The 19,928-nt window shown below is 45.7% G+C and overlaps 1 protein-coding gene across 5 annotated transcripts in view; it reads left to right on the forward strand.

Annotated features, from left to right (window-relative positions):
* The window catches only part of Rai14 (retinoic acid induced 14), a 136,602-nt gene that overhangs the window by 24,329 nt on the left and 92,345 nt on the right, over positions 1-19,928 (forward strand). For all 5 annotated transcript variants that reach the window (XM_052159457.1, XM_052159456.1, XM_052159455.1 and 2 more), the window contains exon 2: positions 2,867-2,948. In XM_052159457.1, coding sequence (XP_052015417.1) covers positions 2,913-2,948 — 36 coding nt within the window. In that variant the 5' untranslated portion in view covers positions 2,867-2,912. The remainder of the gene's footprint in view (positions 1-2,866; positions 2,949-19,928) is intronic.

Here is a 19,928-nt window from a genome sequence, read left to right on the forward strand (position 1 = left end):
ACAAACAAGTCTAACTAATGCACTGTTGCCTGAGACCTTTTGTTCTGGGAATGAAGGAATGCAGGGTGGTGGTTCTCTGCCTTGGCGGGCCGTACTTTTTTTTTTTTTTTTTTTTTTTTTTTGTGGTTCTTACTAACTGTGGCTTCTCTTTTTCTCCCTTTTGCGCTGTATTGACTTGATCTCTTTCCTTGGTTATTTTGAGACAGTGGGAGGAAGGAATTGAATCTGAAGGATGGTTTCCATTGTTTAGAGATAGTTGGTCCAGCCGGCCCGGGGCCAGTGCCAGCTTGGTAGTGTTTGATCATCATTACTTCTGTTTTGCAATCATTTCATCAAAAGCTGTTTCACATGGAAACAACCAGCTCAGTCTGGATTTCTCCGGGAGGTCCACTTTGCCAGGTGTGCTCCTTGTTCTGTCGCTTCTGTTCCACGGGCTCTGTGGTTCCGGCCTCGGCAATTAGCAGTGTGTAATTACAGTCTGTGCACTTCCCAAGGCATCCTGTATCCTGCCACCTCTGCAGAGACTGGAAAGATGAAAGGGTCTCACGCGGTGGCACGAGACCTCCAAACGCAAGCCATCTCAGTGCTGTGGGCTGACCTTGCTTTCATGGCCTTCATCCAAGGGCTCTGCTTGGTGACATCAGCAAGGATGGAGGCGAACACATCAGAGGGTAGCGTGTATGATGACTTCAGGGTGCAGACGCAGGGCCATCCCTGGGGGAGGGATGAGTAGAGTCGTCCACTTCCTCTCGTCTACCCCGCTTCTGACCTCATAAATCATCTCTGTTTTAAATAAGGTAGAAGAAGGCAAGGCAGGCTTTCAAGGCTTGAAAAAGTAATGGCTAGGAGTATTAAGCATTTACCCACCATTCCATAGCTCTCTGCTGTAATGGCGCTGCCAGTTGGAAGTTCACATTACCACTTCTGCCAAGTATGATTTGAAGCTGACATTTATTGAGGACCCAATGCAGTGTGAAATTTCACATGGATTATTTTGCCTTTCTGACCGAAGTGCACTTTGACTTTCTTCTTAGTCTAGGTTAGTGAAAATGATAAATTCTGCATTGTATTTTAACACAGGTTTTGGGCTTTTGGTTTTGACTGCGGAAGCGCATAGGACAGTGGGAAGGCATGTTTTGTGATGGCATCTTAACATCTCTCAGAGACTGACCTTTTGGTGGTCTTCTTTGAAAAAATGTCAGTTACCTTGCAGAATTCACTGAAAACTAGAAAGCTTCTTGTGTGTGTGTGTGTGTGTGTGTGTGTGTGTATGCACATGTATGTGTGTATGTGTAGGTACATGTGTGTGCATGTGTATATATGTGTATATGCACATGTATTGTGTATATGTAGGTACATGTGTGCATGTGTGCGTGTATATGTGTATGTACGTGTGTATATGCACATGTATGTGTGTATGTATAGGTATATGTGTGTGTATATGTGTATATATGTGTATATGCAAATGTATGTGTGCATGTGTGTATATACATAAATATACATATTCTAAAAAACTTACCTCCAGTTTCCAGGAGCCTAAAGACGTCTCCTAAGTGTGGTGATTGCTGAAGACTTCCAGTACCGACTCAGAGTTGCTGAGTCTCACAAGGCCCAGAGAGTCTTACATTGCTTAGAGTAGACCCCCTGAGGACTGAGGCATTTACAAGGGAGAGCATGTTGTTCTTGGCATTTTCTCCCAACTGCACTGTGCATTTAAGGAGAGCAGGGAAGGGAGGCAAACAGAAAATAAGCAAGGGGTAAACAGTGTGTGGAAGAGGAACACTTTTCTATCTATTTCTATTATTTAACCCTTAGGAGGAGGTCAATTGTATGATTGCAAAATGAAGGATGCATGGAGGTTGCTTCAGTAGGCATGTGCTGGTTTGGTTTTTATTACTATGATGAAATGTCTGAATAACACTATCAAAGGATTATCGTTTGCAAGGTCAAGTTGTGCAGGGTCAAGGGCGTGTTTCTTTAGAAGGCCTTGTAGCGAGTGACAGTGTTGGGAGGTCCTGTAAAAGGGAAAGCTCAGATTGCTGGAAAGGCAGAGACTTAAGGGTCAGTTTGCTTTCATCCCAAGAGACTCCCAAAGACCTAAAGACCTCCCAGAGGCTTCCCCTCTTAATATTCCATCACCCCCCCCATATCACCAAGCTTCCAATACTGGAACCCCCGTAGCAAGCCACACCCCAACCACAGCAGAGCAGAGAGTCAAGGCTTCCCTCACACACGCTCCACTTTTATATGCTTGGTACTTACATATCTAAAGCTAAGTCACCGAAGCACAGGCTAGTAGAGTGCTTATTGCCAGGGCTCGGTGGCGAGAAGGCGGACTGCCAATCAAAAGAAACATCTCTGCTCGCTAACAGGAATGGACTCCAGAGTTCCGTCGTCGTGTGGCCTGGTGACTCCTGTAAATGGTGGTCTCAAATGCTTGCGATTACCAGGGCCTAAAGATTCTCATTGTAGAACAGTGAGAAGCGTGTGAAATTTAACGCGGAGGTTAATTGGCTCATACGCTGTTCTGCAACGTATACGTATTTCTAAATATCACATTTTAGGTAGGAAGTACGTGTAGTTTTTATATGTCAGCTAAAGAAAATGAAGAGGATAAAGCAGTTTTGGGGTGTTTTTTTTCTTTCTAATTTGTACATGTCAGGGGGTCCGAGGGTGCATATCGTGAGCCCAAGTGAGAGCTTATGTTCTTCAATGCAACCCAGCTGCTCACCCAGTCAGCTCCACCCAACCCTGTCTCCTCCACCTCCTCGAAGGCCAGTGTCGTAATCCAATCAGGGGGGAAAATCTGTAGTGTTTACTTGGCAAGCGACATTCATTCATTATTTTTCTTTCCCTCTCTGCTTAGGTATTGACAAATCTCCTAGGACTTTGGAAGGCTGAATGGACTAAACATGAAGAGCCTAAAAGCGAAGTTTCGGAAGAGCGACGTAAGTACGCGGTGACTCACGGTCTGGCTGCCCCACGTGCTCCCCAAGCATGCAGAAACAGCCCCGCTCCTGCCCTGATAAGGCTCTGGGTTAATCAACTACCAAGCTCAGAGCACTAGGCGCTGGCTCAGCGTGGTGTGGTGTTGGCTAGTGAGCAGGGTTCGGTTTGCTGTTTGTGTGTGTGTCTAGCTTTCAGAAAAGTCTGTAAAGTCTGTAGGAAACGCCTCCTGTTGTGGAGAGACAAAAAGAATCACAGAAAGCCTGTGTTTCCAAAGCAGCCAAGGTCCTGATTTAGAATGTCATTTTATTAATTTTAATTTATATTTATTATTAATTAATTCTAGGTTGTTTTTTTGTTTTTTTCTTCTCTCCTTCCAACCCCCCGTGAGAATCTCACTTTGTATAGTGGCTGGCCGTGAACTGATGGCAATCCTCCTGCCTCAGCCTTCTAAGTGTTTACTCATCACATTTGGCTAGAATAGGGGTGATTAAGGACTTACATTATCAGCGTGGTTCTCTTGGTCTTTAAGAACCTTGAACTCGTGTTTGTAGTTCACTAGTCTTTCAGTCCTCTTAAATTTCTGGGTTTTTTTTTGTTTGTTTGTTTGTTTTTGTTTGTTTGTTTTCTCAGCAAGTCTATCATAAACATCTTTAGATTGGTGGACTGGATATAAGGTCTGAAACATGAAGGTCTCCCATCAGAGGAAATGACAATTATTCACATAGTGATATTCTCACAGATTCTCACCTCCTAAGCTGTGCTGGGATCCAGGTCTTATAGCAAGCTGCTTTCCAGAAGCTTCAAGCAGAACACTTGCACGAGGGAGAAATTCATGGAGGAGCATTAGATAGAAGCCCAGATAAGTCACCTTCCAAATAGGCGTGCTCTGTTACTGCTTATGATACGTAAAATTAAAGGCAAGCCTGGAGTTTTGTACTTTATCTCGGCAGGTTGGCACCGTTGCAAGTTTGCAAGAACTGAGGCTGCATCTTCATGGCTAGTGTGCTGTTTGCATGCATACCTGCTTATCTCTTAGACTACGTTGGGACTTGTAGCTGTGCACTTACTGCTCTGATAAGAGGCCAGACAAGACGCTTTGAGAGTGACTCCAAAGGATCATCTCTTTAAAAAAAAATGTAACAAGAAATTCTTAGGGGAAAGTTGGCTTCATTCTTAAGGCAAATTAACTGAAACTCAGAGAATATGAAGTGATTTGAACAAGGTCAGTTAGCTAAACTGTGTGCTCTGAAGAGTTCTGTTACTTCCTCAGATGCCCCTCCCCCCAGAAAACTTTACTATGCTATGCTCCCCCACCATGGCCAATGGTACTAAGCCTAGGTGTCACTTTTGGCTTCAATTAAAGAGGAAAGGCAAGTAACACTCTGCCTTGCCCAGTTCCAGAGATACCAGTCTATAAATTACCAAATAAGGGAATTTGGAATGGAAATGTAGCTCAGTGGTAGAGCATCTGATTAGCATTCATAAGGCCCTGTGTTCAATTTCCATGACTGCCAAAGGGGGGAAGTTGTTCCAAGAGACTTTGGGCTGCTTCCAACTGTGTACGTTGAGGTTATTGGAGCAGCCTCTCATCCCCTCGGGGTTGTGATCTATAGCCAGGGCAGGGGAAGCGATAGGCACATATAATGCTAGTGGGGAAAATTTAAAGTGGCCATCGTAGAGAGGGTGCTGCTGGAATCTCAGTTTTAAATGAAAATCGAAACATTTCTGTGAACCAAAAAAATATTACAATAATAACACTAGTAAAAGCTTCTGAGATTTGGCAGCAGGAAGGTCTTGATTTTGGAAGTAAGTGCTAAGAAGGAACGTCCAAGGAGCGTCCACTGGGGGAGGAGCGGCCCTGTGGGAGGAGCTCAAAGGAAATTGGCTGAATGGGGCCAGACCCACGTACAGGGCTTCCCAAGTTTATCCCAGACTATTTCCTGAAGCGACATCACCGGATAGCTAAAGGGAGGGGTTAAAACCACAAGAAGAAAGCATTTTCTAAACAAGCCCGTTTGTTAGCCATATGATGGTCCTGGTGCAAATTTTCACATCAGATACCCCATACTCCACCGAGGTAGCCTTGCCACCAGCCTCCTGGGAGAGGTCTCACGGTTAAGCCGGTTTTCAGATTAAGGGACCGAGAGGCCCCAGAAATGAGCAGCGATTTCTATAGATTCCTGGAGCTCTTAAGTTGCGGAACCAGATTATGCAGCGAGGTGTTGGGAGTCTAGGTTTCCTGAAGACAGGAGCTTGGGATGGAGATTCAGGTTTGTGAAAATGGTAGCCATCTAGGGAGCAACCTGAACTGGGATTAAGGTTTGGTAGACATGCTATTTATTGGAGGTCTGGCACACATCTCAGGGCCTGATGTGTAGATGCTAGTTGGTCAGTACATCTTTATCCTACTAAGGAATTTACAGATTATATTAACGGAAGCTCTAGGGAGTGTCTGCAGAAGAGCGAACGGACCTGGGAGGCTCACTTTTAAGAGCCAGCCTTTCACTTGCATTTGGTAGCCATATGTGTCAGTCACTAGTTACATACTTACAAGAAAACAGGTTTACAAATGACAATGTCTAATTAGACGAGCCCAACTATAATCTTTACCAAAGCGTGTGGTGTCTGCGTGTCCTGCAACCTCAGCCATCCGTCCGTCCGTCCCACGTTCCCTCTTGTCTTTGTGTGAAGCAGAAAGGGAAGAAAGAGTTCTTTGTGTTTCTCAGGGTAGGGGAGTCCAGGATGGCAGATCAGTTTCAGGGTTACATAAAGAGAAGACAGGTGACCCACTCATGTGATCACGGTTCAGCCGGGCTGTGCGTGGGAGGGCTGCAGCCAGGTCACCTTGTGGCTATTGAGAAGTCTGAGGAGTAAGCAGGGAGGGTGACGGGTGGCCTCAAGGTCCTCTCTGGGTGGCCTTCAGGTTGCAGGGACTCCAGGACTTTTGTGCATGTGGAGAGTCAGTCAGGATGTGCTTTCTGGAAGCTTCCTCAGTTTGGTTCCTTGACTAAGGCAGGCTTTTTTATTTTTTATTTTTTATTTATTTATTTTTTTGGTTTTTTTTTTTGGATTTGGTTTTTTCGAGACAGGGTTTCTCTGTGTAGCCCTGGCTGTCCTGGAGCTCACTCTGTAGACCAGGCTGGCCTCGAACTCAGAAATCCGCCTGCCTCTGCCTCCCAGAGTGCTGGGATTACAGGCGTGCGCCACCACTACCCGGCATGGCAGGCTTATTTGAATACCACGGGGGATGCCATGTGATGCTGTGGGTTGTGGTTAGACAGACCCCTGCATATATTTGGGGCCCTATAAATAATCTATGGAGGCCAAAAAGGTGCTTGTGCAGGAGAAGCTATTTTTCAGTTTACAGTAGTAACTTGATTTGGAACATCCTTCCACGTGGGCTAGCTGGACACTAGACAGGTAAACACACAAGTAGTGCAAACTGTAGAGGTTTGGAGGGGGGTTGCTTGTTTTTGTCTGGAAGCAAGACTGTGATGGTACAAACCTGACCAACACAAGTAAAGTGGAAGAATTCAAGGCCAGACTTAGCTATGATAAACTCAGGACTGGGAGTTCAGGGCTAGCCTTGGCTATGCAGTGAAATCTGTCTCCCACACCCCCAATGCCACTCCAAGAAACTGATAAACCTAGAAAAGAAGAGAGTGGTAAACATGGTCCTCGAATACTCAGGACAAAGCAAACATAGAACATGGATGCCAAACGGACCTTCGAGGTGAGCCCAGCTCTGCCAGAAAACCGGAACTAGATGTGGGGGTTGGTGTTAGACTGGGAAGCCTGGTGGCAAATGCTCTGAGTGTCTGGGAGTGGGAGAATTTCAGGAGCGTTGTGAAGGTGAGGTTTCGTCCCAGGGGATTGGTATGTGTGGAAAAGATGAAGCTGGGGTGGTGGGGAGCAAAGACTCGGCATGTGCAATCTTAAAGTGTGCCCTTGCCAGTGTGAACTAGTAAGACCTGAGGGTTTTATCAAGATTTTATCGAGAGCAGCCTGAAGTGTGCGTTCTGTTTCTCAGGTGGAGAGGCTGACTTTCATGCCTATGAAATAAGCCAAGTCCAAATCCTCATTATTTATATTCTCTCTGACTGGATACGTTTAGATCTTTTATCTTTTAGTTTGCACGTAGTTCCTTTACCTCTAAGTATTTAGTTCTACTTGGAAAAAGAAAATCAGCTGTCTTCATGAGACATGAGGCCAGAGAGGTTGGGGTTTCCCTTTGTAAGTAAAACGCTGTGGCTTCTGGCATTTCCCTGCAGATACCGATTTTTAGAGCCAGAGTGACCCAGGTGGGAGTTTGAGGGATGGGACAGGGGACTGTGAAAGACGTTTGTAACAAACCTTGAGACGTGACTAAGCGAGTCAGCGTTCACCCCGTGGGTGTGCGCTTGCAATTGTGAAAGTTATATTCCCGGGTATGTGTTCTGTTAGACTAAGGAACTCACAGCAGACATAGCGTGGAGAAAACTCAGAGCAGCTAGTTTAAAGCAACTGCATTTGGAAAAGGCTAAATGGATGGCGTTCCTTGCTGTAGTAGCTCCTAGGACTGCAGCCTTGAGCCAAGGAAATGCCCACACCTCCTGAATTGTGAGGAACCAGACACATCCTGCTCGGTTAGGAGCTGAATTTGTTGCTTGTTGAGATAATGGTTCTCATGAAGGTCAAAAACTGACATTGCTGCCAAGGTTTTTTTTTTTTTCTTTTTCAAGGAGTTTTTAGTCATTTATAATAAGTCCTTACAAAAGCCTGAGTCATTGTATGCACGTGTGCACACACCAGGACTATTTAAAATGGAGGTCTCTTTGTAGATATACAAGCCTTGGCCAATCTCAGCGTAACCTCTTTATAGACACATAGCTTTAAAGGTATGAGAGATGACTCCATCGGGTGGAGACGGGAGACGTGCAGAGAACTTCAGTAGGTTGCTCTCGGGCTGCATACTTTCCAGGTCCTGTCAGCCCTTTTGAAGCAGAGTCTTCTTGCTGCCTGATCTCACCTGTGTTAACTGGCCAGGTGCCACAACAAGGCACAGCAAGCTGGGTGGTCTAAACAGGAATTTATTGTCTCTTGGGTCCAGAGGCTGGAACTGTGGTAGGGCTGGTGTGCAGCGGCCTGTGTGGGAGAGCCTGCCGTGTGCCTCTCCAGGACGCTAGGTGTTTACTGGCAACTCTGGCTTGTGGACAGGTTACCCCAGTTCTAGACTTCATCTTTGTTTGACCTTCAGTGTGCATGTATGTGTTCACATTCCTAGGTTTTATAAGGACACATATTGGATTAGGGCCCGTTCTATTGACCTCATTTTAAACTACATTAACATGTAGGCTTTTTATTTTATTTTATTTTTTATTAATCTGCCTCTTAATCTAAGTAAGGTAACATTCTGATGTGGAGGATTTAGCACTTCAACATAAATATTCTGGACATGACACCATTCAACCTGTAATGCACTGCTATTCTAGAATAGGTTTTTAAGCCCCCACCTCTTCCCACCAAGCACATATAGTTGGGAGACCTCATCCTTCACCTTGTGGCTGACTCAGTGTCTCAGGAGGAGGGAAGGGCGTGACAGTGTCAGGTGACAGTGAGTGTCCCAGCCAAGTGCACAGACATGAGAGGAAACGTTTCTCTCTCTTTTAAAATGTTATTTGTACGTGTGGGTGTGCGTGTGCATGCCTGGGTGAGAAGAGAGACTCTCGGATGCCTTAGGGCTGGAGTGTGGTGGTAGGCAACCTGATGTGGGTGCTGGGAATTGAACTTGGGTCCTCTGGAAGAACAGACAGCATTCTTTACCTCTGAGCCATCACTGCAGCCCCCACATTTTAAATTTTTTTTACCCCCCCCTCTATGTCTCCATTTGTCTCCATCTGTCTCTGTGTTCGTGTCTCTGCCTGTCTCTCTATGTCTCCGTCTCTCTCTGTGTGTGTGTGTGTGTACACTCTCACATCCACACAAGTGGAGACTAATGGTCAAGGACATTAAGTGTCCACACCTTATTTATTTATTCATTTTTGAGACAGGGTTTCCCACTGAACCCAGAGCTTGCCAGTTTGATAAGGTTGGTTGGCCAGCGAGCTCCCAGAATCCTCCTGTGTTACCACATTCCCCAGTTATACCTGCACACTGCTGTTTCTAGCTACATGGTGCCATGGACCCAAACACACATGTATGTCCTCAAGGCTGTGCAGCGAGCACTTCTCCCAGGAGGCCATCTTCCCGGTCCCAGAGTGACCGCGTCTCATGACAACAGTGAGAAACACTGTCATGCATTCCGAGCTCACCACCCACCCAAGACGCGGTGCCAAGCTTGGCATACTGCTTGTCATTTTATGTTCAGACTCTATCAGGTAGAGGCCATCTAATGAGAACATTTTACAGAGGAAGGAAGGAAGGAAGATTGGAAGTGACTTTTATGGCATGAGTCTCATATCTGATAAATGGCCGGCCCGGGATATGTCTCACAGTGTGAATGCAGACATCTGCTTACACAGGGCATTAGCATTTGTAAATTTCGAATCTTCAAACTTTATTAAGTAAAACCTTGCCTGCTGTTCAGTGCTAAAATAAGCCCGTAATTGTCTAGTGTATGGAAGCCCTGGGCTTAATTCCCAGCAGTACCCCTCCCCCAAAGGAAAATAATGTATAATGATTTTGTACAATACTTTTGTATTATCCAGGCTTGTATAGAGCAGTCAAGCTCAGTTTTGCCAGTGTCTTTCCTTCCCCTGTGGTAGGGGAAGTCCTGGGTGGTTTGCTTGCTGAGAGCCGCATCAGTTTCAGACAGGCATTGAAGGGGGGGAGGCCAGGGGTGGCTTCTGCTGTTCGGGAGCCCATGATGCATCTCTGTGCGGTGCTCCTTGGCTGGCTACGTGAATCAGAACTTTAGCCCGAGTCTTCCTTCAACCTGACATTTTCCATTTGGAGACCAAACTGAAGTGCAGACCTTGACCCCCAAACTGGGGAAAATCTGATAGTGTTCAGAGCAAAACGAGACATCGAGGCCATTGTCTCTTACCTCTTTGTTATGAATTGATTATCTGATCCTTTTCAATGAGGGCTATTGTACACCTACTTGTTTTCTTGCTTGATGGATTTGTCTCCAGGGATGAACCCGGATTGCTTCTGAATCATCCTGTGGAGGTCCTGAGCTGAGTTTTTGCAGAGATCTTCTCTGTGTAAAGGTGGATAATTTCATTTAAAAGATGATGGGAGAGCGGTAGCCAGATATCCAGTTGTATCTTTTTGGATTTGTTGTTGTTGTTGTTGTTGTTGAGACAGGGTTTCTCTGTGTAGCCCTGGCTGTCCTGGAACTCACTCTGTAGACCAGGCTGGCCTCGAACTCAGAAATCCGCCTGCCTCTGCCTCCCAGAGTGCTGAGATTATAGGCTTGCGCCACCACCGCCCGGCTCAATTGTATCTTTAAAAAGCGTTGGTCTGGGCTTGGCTTCTGCTTGAGTTCCTCTGTCCCTGGAAAGGAGGGAAGGCCTTGTGTCTGACTCACAGGTTATGCCAGTGGCTGTCGTTGCTTGGAATGCTCACCCTGGTTTGGGAAACGCTCTGAAAATGTTTCACTTTGCTGTTTCATTTTCTTAGAAGTCTCTGGGCTGAGTCTCCAGCTCTCCTGGGCTGCTGAGGGCTGGGTGCTCTGCTGGGAGGTGTGGAGACAGAGAGTAAGAGAAAACAACAGGATCCACACTCACTCTCTTCATTTATTTTAAAAACGTGTTTCCCAAATGCTTGGTTTGGGGGCCGGGGGAGGATATTTATATTTGGTCTTTGTTTTTGGAGGGATTGTTTTTGACAAGAGTTAACTTCCACCTCATGAAGCCATCCATTCTTTGAGAAATTCTTTTACTACTAGGATGCTGCAGAATCCTTCTGGAACCTACTGGATGCATTAATTAATGACAGGATAATGGGTTAAAGTGTCCAGAGAAGGTAGCTCTACTTTCCTCTGAATTGAGAGTTTCATGCTGGGTAGTGGTGGCGCACGCCTTTAATTTAATACCAGCACTTGGGAGACAGAAGCGGGCGGATTTATGAGTTCGAGGCCAGCCTGGTCTACAGAGTGAGTTCCAGGATAGCCAGGGCTACACAGAGAAACCCTGTCTTGAAAAACCAAAAAAAAAAAAAAAAAAAAAAAGAGTTTCAAGCATCTGAAGGGTCTGGCCACAGCTTCCTGCATAGACTGCACTGGACCCAAGTTATATGGCCCTTCTATTTCCCCAGGGGCTGCCCTAAGCCCAGCCGCCTGTGACTCCTGGGCATTTAAAATGTGGTGCAACATGTAGCAGGTGCCAAAGACATTGAACTCCACTCCACTCTAAAATGTTAAACAGTTTTAAGGAATCTTGGGGTTATTTTAAAACAATTGCTCAGCAGACAGCTGATGGCCTCCATTTTACAAACTAGTAGAGTTTATTTTGCCTGCTTCAGTTTATGTGTTTTAACGTGACTATCACAGATTTATTTGTGGGGGGGGGGAGAGGTGAGAGTGTGCCCCCCCCCACCACCCGTGCCAATGTATGCATATAGAAGAGCAAGAGTCAGGTCTACCTTTACCCGTTTTGTTTCTGCCTCTGCAGTGCATACTGCATACTGCAGGCAGCTGGCCGGCATCCTGGCCACTCGCCCGCTCGCTCTGTTGCATGGTCAGCATTTAAGTTTTAAAAAAAGGTGAACTATAACATTTTTCTTTCTAAAACGTGTGCCCGAGGGGGTACAATTCATTGCCCTCAGTGAAACCTAAGGGAAGGCAGGTGATCATAGACCAGCTGAACCTCAAGGGGCAAAGAAGAATGGGTGTCAGAGACAATTACCATTGCCCTAGGCAGGTTCCACAGTTTCCTTTGAGACTAGAATGTTATCGGTGTTTTAGAATGTTCTAAGTCTTTAATGGCTTGTGGCTGTTGACTGTTGCTCCTGGCTTGACAGTGTTGTGTTGGTGGAAAGCTATTGTAGCAGGGCTGTTTCATAAGAAGTGAACTGCTTCTCCCAAGCTAGGAATGGAAGGATGTTACCAACTGGATACACTGGGTGACCAGTCAGGTTTTTCTTCAATTAATCTTTGCCTTAATTGATCTGATTAGATTTGGGATTAACAAGGGTCTCCTTAAGTGTCATTTATTGTTATAATTTTGAGGTTGCTCACACAGACAAGAAAAACCAGAATCTGATCTGTCACCTCCATTGAAAAGGGAGGGCTTTACGCCACCATCTTCCAGTTACATATTATAAACTTAGCTTGACATTATTGCAAGTATTCAGTCATGCATTCAGTCAACGTGTGTCTCAGTTATCTTCTGTTGCTGTGAAGAGACACCCCGACCCCAGCAACTCTTACAAAGGGAAACGTTTCGTTGGGGCTGGCTTGCAAGGCAGAGGTTTTAGTCCATGCTTATCATGGTAGCGTGCAGACAGACATGGCGCTGGAAAAGGAGCTGCGGGTTTCACATCTGGAGCAGCAGGCAGCAGGAAGAGAGTCTCTGGGCATGGCTTGGGTTTCAGAAACCTCAAAGCCACCCCCAATGACACACCTACTCCAATGAGGCCACACCTCCTAATGTCACTCTCTAATCATTCAAATATATGAAGTTATTCCTACTCAGACTACCACACCGTGTTATCAATGAAATCATGAAACGTGAGTGTTCTTAATTAGGTCAACAAGTTCCGTCTGAACCTGGGTGACAGCTTAAGCCTTGAGTTGTGGTTCTGAGCAGAACTCTAGATTTGTTCCAAAATAGCAATAAAGATAGTTTTCACTTTCTAGACTTGTTCTGCTGTTGGCATCCACTGAGATTAAACTGGCCGTTCCAGTAGCGACACCCTCCTCTTCATTCATGCTGGGTTTACTCTTCATTCTTCCCCCCGAGATGTTTCTTGCTGTTTCTTTTTGTATATTTGCGCCATCAAATACTTGAACTCAAAGTCAAGACGATGAATTCATCCCGTTTAAAATTTGCTGTAGTAGTTGAGTCGCTGAATTTGGTTTTGTGTTCGATGAATCTATTTCTGTAGTTTTGGCATCAGTTTAAATTCTAGTTCTTATTATAACATTGGCCTTGAGTCATCTTGGTACATATGCTCATGTAATTTTAATCGAAGTCACAGAATTTCATTGAGCAGCTGAAAGGCTCAACCTTAGTGTGTATAAGTCTGTGTGTGTGTGTGTGTGTGTGTGAGAGAGAGAGAGAGAGAGAGAGAGAGAGAGACAGACAGACAGACAGAAAGGAAACTGTATATTTAATATATATCTATATTTAATATATATAATATATTAATATATTATATATTGTCAACAGAAAGAGACAGGAGACTATATTTAATATATATCTATATTTAATATATAATATATTAATATGTTATGTATTATCAATATTATATACATATATAATATATATATGAGACAAACCTAGGTTTACCTCTGCAAGCTAGGTAAGATCTTTGCTACTGAGCCACATCTCTAGGCCTTGACATCATCTTTCTTCCAGCCCATAATCCATATTCTTTGGGGTCCGGTTGTTCCGCTTGCCCCTTGTCTTCTGTCTATTTCACCCTCTGGTATCCATATGATAGCAGCCATGATCATAATTGGCTCTGATCTTTAATTTTTCTCACCTTTGATTGAGGCAGGACCTGTATCTCCTATAGAGCAGCACGAAGATTAAGGTGAAACTTTTCACATAGTAAATTCAGAGTCAGTCATAGTTCCTGGTGCCCCCGCACAAAGCTCCCAAAGACCTTTGCTGTCTAGTAGAACCCCTTTAGAAGGGTTTAGGGAGAGCTGCATGAGACAGACAGACAGAGAGAGAGAGAGAGAGAGAGAGAGAGAGAGAGAGAGGGAGAGAGAGAGAGAGAGATGAACCCAGGGCTGGCGGACCAGCTTGATTGAGCAGGCTGTAATTAACGGAGGAATCCCTCACGATGAGGTTGGGATGTCTGAAGTAGATGCAGAGTGGAGAGTGGCAGGCTCGCTTGGGCAGCCGATAGGAAATGGAGCCTCGAGGGGAGATTGGGTGGCTCTGAGCTGTGTTGAAAAGCCAGGGTGGGGTGGATTGAAACTGAAGAATGAGGTTTTGACATGATTGTGTTCTGGCAGTAGAGTGATTGGGGGTTTGAGAAACTGTAACCAGAGAAAGGGGCCAGGCCTAGGGCCAAGGCTAGGGCGGTGGCTTCAGCTGGAAGGAAAGGATGGGATTTGAGTGGGTGTGGAGCCGAGAGCAGGGAGGGAGCCAGATTCCGGTTGATAATGCCAAGGAAGGCCTCGGCGTGTGGACACACCCGGCTAGCCCAGGCTAAGTGGCCCTCATCACCTGAGAAATCTGGTGTGGGATTCATTTGGCCCGGCCTGTCACTCAGCAGTTTGGCGGGGCAGTCATTAGGAAACAGGAGGAGAAGGTGACCCTGTTCTACCTGGATAGGAAACAGTTGAACAGTACCAGGCCCTTCCCTGCCAAGTGTTAATTAATTAAGCAAGCAGCTTCACTTGTAATTTGTTGGTTCCTCATTATTCCAGAAGACCTGTTCTTGTCCCGTTTCCCAGCAGGGGAGCCCGCTGCTCAGAGAATTGACGTGATGCTAGTGCTGAGGTACCAAACTCATCAGAGTGACTTAAATCCCTGGGGGGGGGGGGCATTGATTATATCCTGTTGTCTCTGGGTAGGGGACCAAACAGACATCCTTTCAGAGCCCTGTGGAGGAATCAGTGCTTGCCTCTCCAGCCTCAGCACTTTCTGTGTTATTTACCTTCTTCTCCAAATGTGCACACTGCGCTCATGTCGGTGCCCAGAGTTGCCCTTTCATAGGAAGTGCCCCATGCTGGCTCAGGCCCACCTTGTTGATAATGAATCTCTTCTATACTGACCCAGGGAGAGGACTTCAGCAAATAAGATCAGCTCCTAATGCTTATCCAGATCACCAAAGGCATGTAGGAATTAGGATTCGTCCCTGGGGTTTTGGCTCTAGGTGTCTAAGGTGGGCTCTAGGGTGTCTAGATTAAGCCTAAATGTGTCTGCTGTCAGAAGATAGAGAATAGGGTGATTGCAGCCAACTGAGGGAAGGCCTGGGATTGAATTTCAAATTCCTCATTCCTACTGCCAGTGGCGACTGAAAGTTGACAATCCAGTGTATGCATTAACCAAAACGTGCTTCAGTGAAGCCTACTGTGCCAGCCCAGGATTATCAGTCTGAAAAGCTTTGTTGCCAAAGATAAAAAGTAGGGTGGAGAATATGGAAATCAAAGTGGTTAGACCTGTTTAGGGGAGATGGAGCAAAAAGAGAATCTAAAAGGCTGCGCTGGGACCTGAGACTTAAGGAGTGTGGGATAGCTTTCTGTTTTCAAAAATACAAGGGATATGATGTCACCTTCCAAAGGTGTGGGGCAGACTTTCCTTTAGATGGTGGTTTCTGGTTTGGGGGTCCTGGCGGAATGACTGTATGCTGGGTGGTTTTTGAGAGCTGGGTGTAGTACTTGGTAAGGCCCAATCTCATGGGGGTCGCAGGAGGCTGTTACTGTGAGGTCCTGCTTCAAGCATATTAAGAAAGCTAACCAGAGCAGTAGACAGTAAGCTGTAGCCTTGGCCTTACCGGACTGTCCTCCCAGCTGAGCTGCTTCAGTGCTGGATGAATCAATGGCCAAAGTGTAGGATTACTGGAAGTTCTCAAACACTGTGTTCCGTGGGTAAAGTCTCCCGTTGAAAAAGAGCACGCACACAGTATTCACATGTAACCTGTGGAATCCTATTGTATATATTACAGTCTGTGGATTTCTTAAAATACCTAATACAGTACAGATGCTGTGTAAGCAGTTGTTCTCAGTTGTTTAGGAAATAAAACGAGAACACACACACACACACATAAACACATCTGTATAGTTTCAGTACAGACTTCTTTTTCTAAATATTTCTTATTTGTGTTCAGTTAAATCTGGATACAAAATGACTGACTATTTTACCTTTGTTATAGAACTACTGTTAGTTTAAGTGATCGGAGAACCACAATAAAGAGAGCAGTCATCAACATAGACCTTATGTATGCTCAATAAGTAACCACTATTCTAGATGCGGAGAATCACCTAAATTTAGACCTGGAGTATTGTCTGGCACTTTTGCCTTATTGATCATAAAAGAGCCTGTCTCTCCTTAATTCAAAGCACTGCTTTATTGCTAGAAACTCATAGAACAGGGCTCAGATTCTTGTTTGGATGGACAATTGTCTACCTTCAACCTCATTTAAAAAAACCAAATAAAAGTTCACTATTTTCTGCATATGAACGTTCTGTGTGCATTGGAGTCTGTGCACCGCGTGCATGCCTGGATGCCTGAGAAGGAAAATGAGGGCTTTGGATCCCCTGGTACTGGAGTTGCAGATGTTGTAAGCCACCATGGGGTAGTGGGAATCGAACCTGGGTCGTCTTCAAGAACAGCAACTGACCCGACTTTCCAGGTCCTTCAGTCCCATTTAAAGAATATTGTGATAGTATTTTTCAGCCCTGCTTCTCGTGAGTTGTTTAGCGACGGTTTGTCGGAAAACTCTGGACCACTTGCTCCTAGCAGGGGGAAGAAATTCTCCCGCGTGGTCAAGCGAGCCCTGAAGACAGCTGACAGCTTCACCTGAGATCCGCAGTTAATGTGCATGTGCGTTTCCTGAAGGTCCCCACTTAATGCGCATGCGCATTTCCTGGACGCTCTGCTTCTTTCCTGTGTAGATCTTCCACAAATCTGAGCTTCCAAGTAGCACTGTTTTCTTGGCCACTCTTCTGATTCTTGACCCTTTAATGAAAGCCCTGTTAATAAACTAGTGGGAAAAAGGGCAGAGTTCTTTTATTTTGTACTGAAGAATTAAGAGTGACCCAGGTATTGGAGGAGTACGCAAATTGTTACAACTTTAGAGAAGAATGTTCTAGTCCTTCGAAACAAGCTTACAAAGTATAGCAGCCAGGGAAGTACATATGATGGATTAAGTGGGGAGAACTGGAATGGCAAGGTGACATATTACACAATGACAACATACATAAATTAAGTCCATGTGGTACATGCCCGCTTATCTTCTTAGGAAACCCCGCAGTAATAAGGATGGTTACAACTATTTCTGCTGGAGAGTCACCATGGCAATACTTTTAAACACATAAAAATTAGAAGGCACTGGAGTATTTGAAGTTGAAATCGGCAGAACATATTTTGGCTCCACGTAGTATAGTTACTTAAAATGTTGCAGAAATCTCGAAAGCTGCTCCATGTGTTCTTACTCAGAATAAGAACAGGTTCCACATGCATTTGTGATGGTTAGAGAAGTTAATTTTTTTCTTCCTTGAAAACATATATATAGACTTGAGGTCTTCAAGAGCAGATCTGAAGTTTGAAAAGACTTAGGTTATATTAAAGGGCCCTCAGTAGCTTTGTGGGAAATCAGACCTGGCAAGTCACCTGTCTCTTATGCACTTTGAAGCCGTTACTTTCTGGGCCCCGTAGGCTGACCCAGAAGCAAACCTAGTAAGTTGCACTAATGTTTTCTTAGTCAAACACATCTGTCTCCAAGGGTGATGTAGAATTTTTTAGAAATGCAAATTCTTGGTCTCAAACTCACATTTGCCTAATGGGAATTTGGGAAGGAGCCTCACTTTCAGCCCGCAACTATGCTCCCTGAACGGCATTTAGAGGCAACTGGAGTTTGGGTTTTTACTGGGCCCAGTAGTTGCCAACTATTATATTTCTGAACCTACCATGGGAGCTTTCCTAATTACAGCTCACTAAGACACACCCACTGCTGCTAAGACCCACCCACTGCTGCTCACTAAGACACACCCACTGCTGCTCACTGAGACACACCCACTGCTGCTCACTAAGACCCACCCACTGCTGCTCACTAATAAGACCCACCCACTACTGCTCACTAAGACCCACCCACTGTTGCTCACTAAGACCCACCCATCGCTGCTCTCTAAGACCCACCCACCACTGCTCACTAAGACCCACCCACTACTGCTCACTAAGACTCACCCATCACTGCTCACAAAGACCCACCCACTACTGCTCACTAAGACCCACCCACTGCTGCTCACTGAGACCCACCCACTGCTGCTCACTAAGACCCACCCACTACTGCTCACTAAGACCCACCCACTGCTGCTCACTAAGAACCACCCACTGCTGCTCACTATGACCCACCCACTGCAGATCCTCCTCTCACTGCATGGTTACCCAGACAGGAGAATTAACTGATTGAGACTTTCAGGGAGAGGAAAGATGAAATGACCACTTCCATTGGTGATCTTTCTTGGGGCTGGTTCCTAAACTCAACCAGGAAGTAAACAATAACGTTCTGTTTGAAGAGTTGGTGCTTGTTTTATGGACAGACTCAGGTAAAATCCAAGATGGTTCGGTTGGTCGCCTAAGCTCAGGGCCTATACCCTCACTGTCTCTGAGCCTCTGCTTCCGTATAGGAAAACGGGGCTTGAACAAAAGGTGCCCGTGGCGGGCTGGGTACCTGGCTCAGTGGGCAACGCTTTTTCTGCAAGCCTGGGAAGCTGTTTCGGTCCTTCTCATCCACAGGCTGGGTGCGGCAACTCACATGTGTAACTGCCATTGGAAGGGGCAGAGGAGCACAGCTCACTTCCCAGGCAGTCCCGCTGAACTGCTGAGCTCCGGGTTCAGTGAGAGTCCTGGTCACTGACAGCAAGGTGGACCACCCTAGGGGATTGTTGTGAACTAAAACTTCTTTGATATATCACTTTACATACCCCTGTCCAAATGGCCGTCACAAAGAAACCTGACAACAGATGCTGGTGAGGATGCGGGGAAAGACGAATCCTTATTTGCTGTTGGTGGCGGTTCAAACTAGGACAGCTGGGGTAGAAATCAATATGGAGGTTCCTGTACAAGTCAGATCACCCAGCTAGACCACTCCTGAGCATAGCTCAGAGGACTCCCTGTTGTACCACGGACATACTTGGACTTGTGTGCTTATTGCTGCTCTAGTCCCAATGTTAGGGACATGGAACCATCCTAGATGCCCATCAGCTGAAAACTTTGTAGGAAAAGTGGATCGATTTGGAAAGTATGATGTTAAACGAGGTGATCCAAATTCAGTAGGACAAGATCCACGTATTCTCTCCAATGTGGATCCCAACTGGTGTCTCTGAGTGTGTCCATTGTGTGTGTGTGTGTCTGCGCACATGTGCGTAAATATGGGTAAAAGGAGACCAACAGGGTAAAAGCAGGTGTCGAGAAAGGACAAGGGGCAGGCAAAGGGACGTGGATATGTAAGAGGAGGAGATTAGTGGAAAGTTACAAGTTAGAGGTTAGGGGACAGGGGGCACAAGGAAAGGCAAATCGACTAAAACACACTTTGGTCAAAAATGACATAGTATCAGTACTTCAGATGCTAGTTAGAAAATTAAGGCAGAGAGTGATCAGGGTTGGCCTCTGCCCTCCCCCTCCCTCACAGACAAATCTACTTGACCATAGAGATGGATACAGAACGTGTACAGGATCGGTCTCTTTGGGAAACTGAGGATTGACTATGACAGAAAAATGCAAAAAAAAAAAAAGAAGAAGAAGAAGAAGAAGAAGAAGATACTGCTCCTTCTTTTCCCATTTCCAAAGAGTTTTAGATGCAGAGAGTTCTAGAAGTTTTGTTTTCGTTGTGGGGTGGGGCCAAAGCCTGGCCTCAGGGTTTTGTTCATGCTAAGCAGGTGCTGTTATAGACCTGTATCTCCAGCCCCTGAATAGGTTGTTTCACTTTTTTTTTTCTAATTGTGTGTTTGTGCGTTTTATTTGTGGGCCGGGACACAAGCACAATGTCTGAAACAGGAGGCATCGGAGCTGTGGCAGGTGGCGCAGGCTGTTGGGAGCTACCCCAGTGCGTGCCGAGAACTGAACCTGTGTCCTTCGCAGGAATAGTATGCGCGGTTAGCACTGAGCCGTCCCCCACGCCTTACGCTTTGCTTTAAGCAATATTTCCTTTACCTC

This window comes from Apodemus sylvaticus, chromosome 16, assembly GCF_947179515.1.
Source record: "Apodemus sylvaticus chromosome 16, mApoSyl1.1, whole genome shotgun sequence".
Lineage (NCBI taxonomy): Eukaryota > Metazoa > Chordata > Mammalia > Rodentia > Muridae > Apodemus > Apodemus sylvaticus.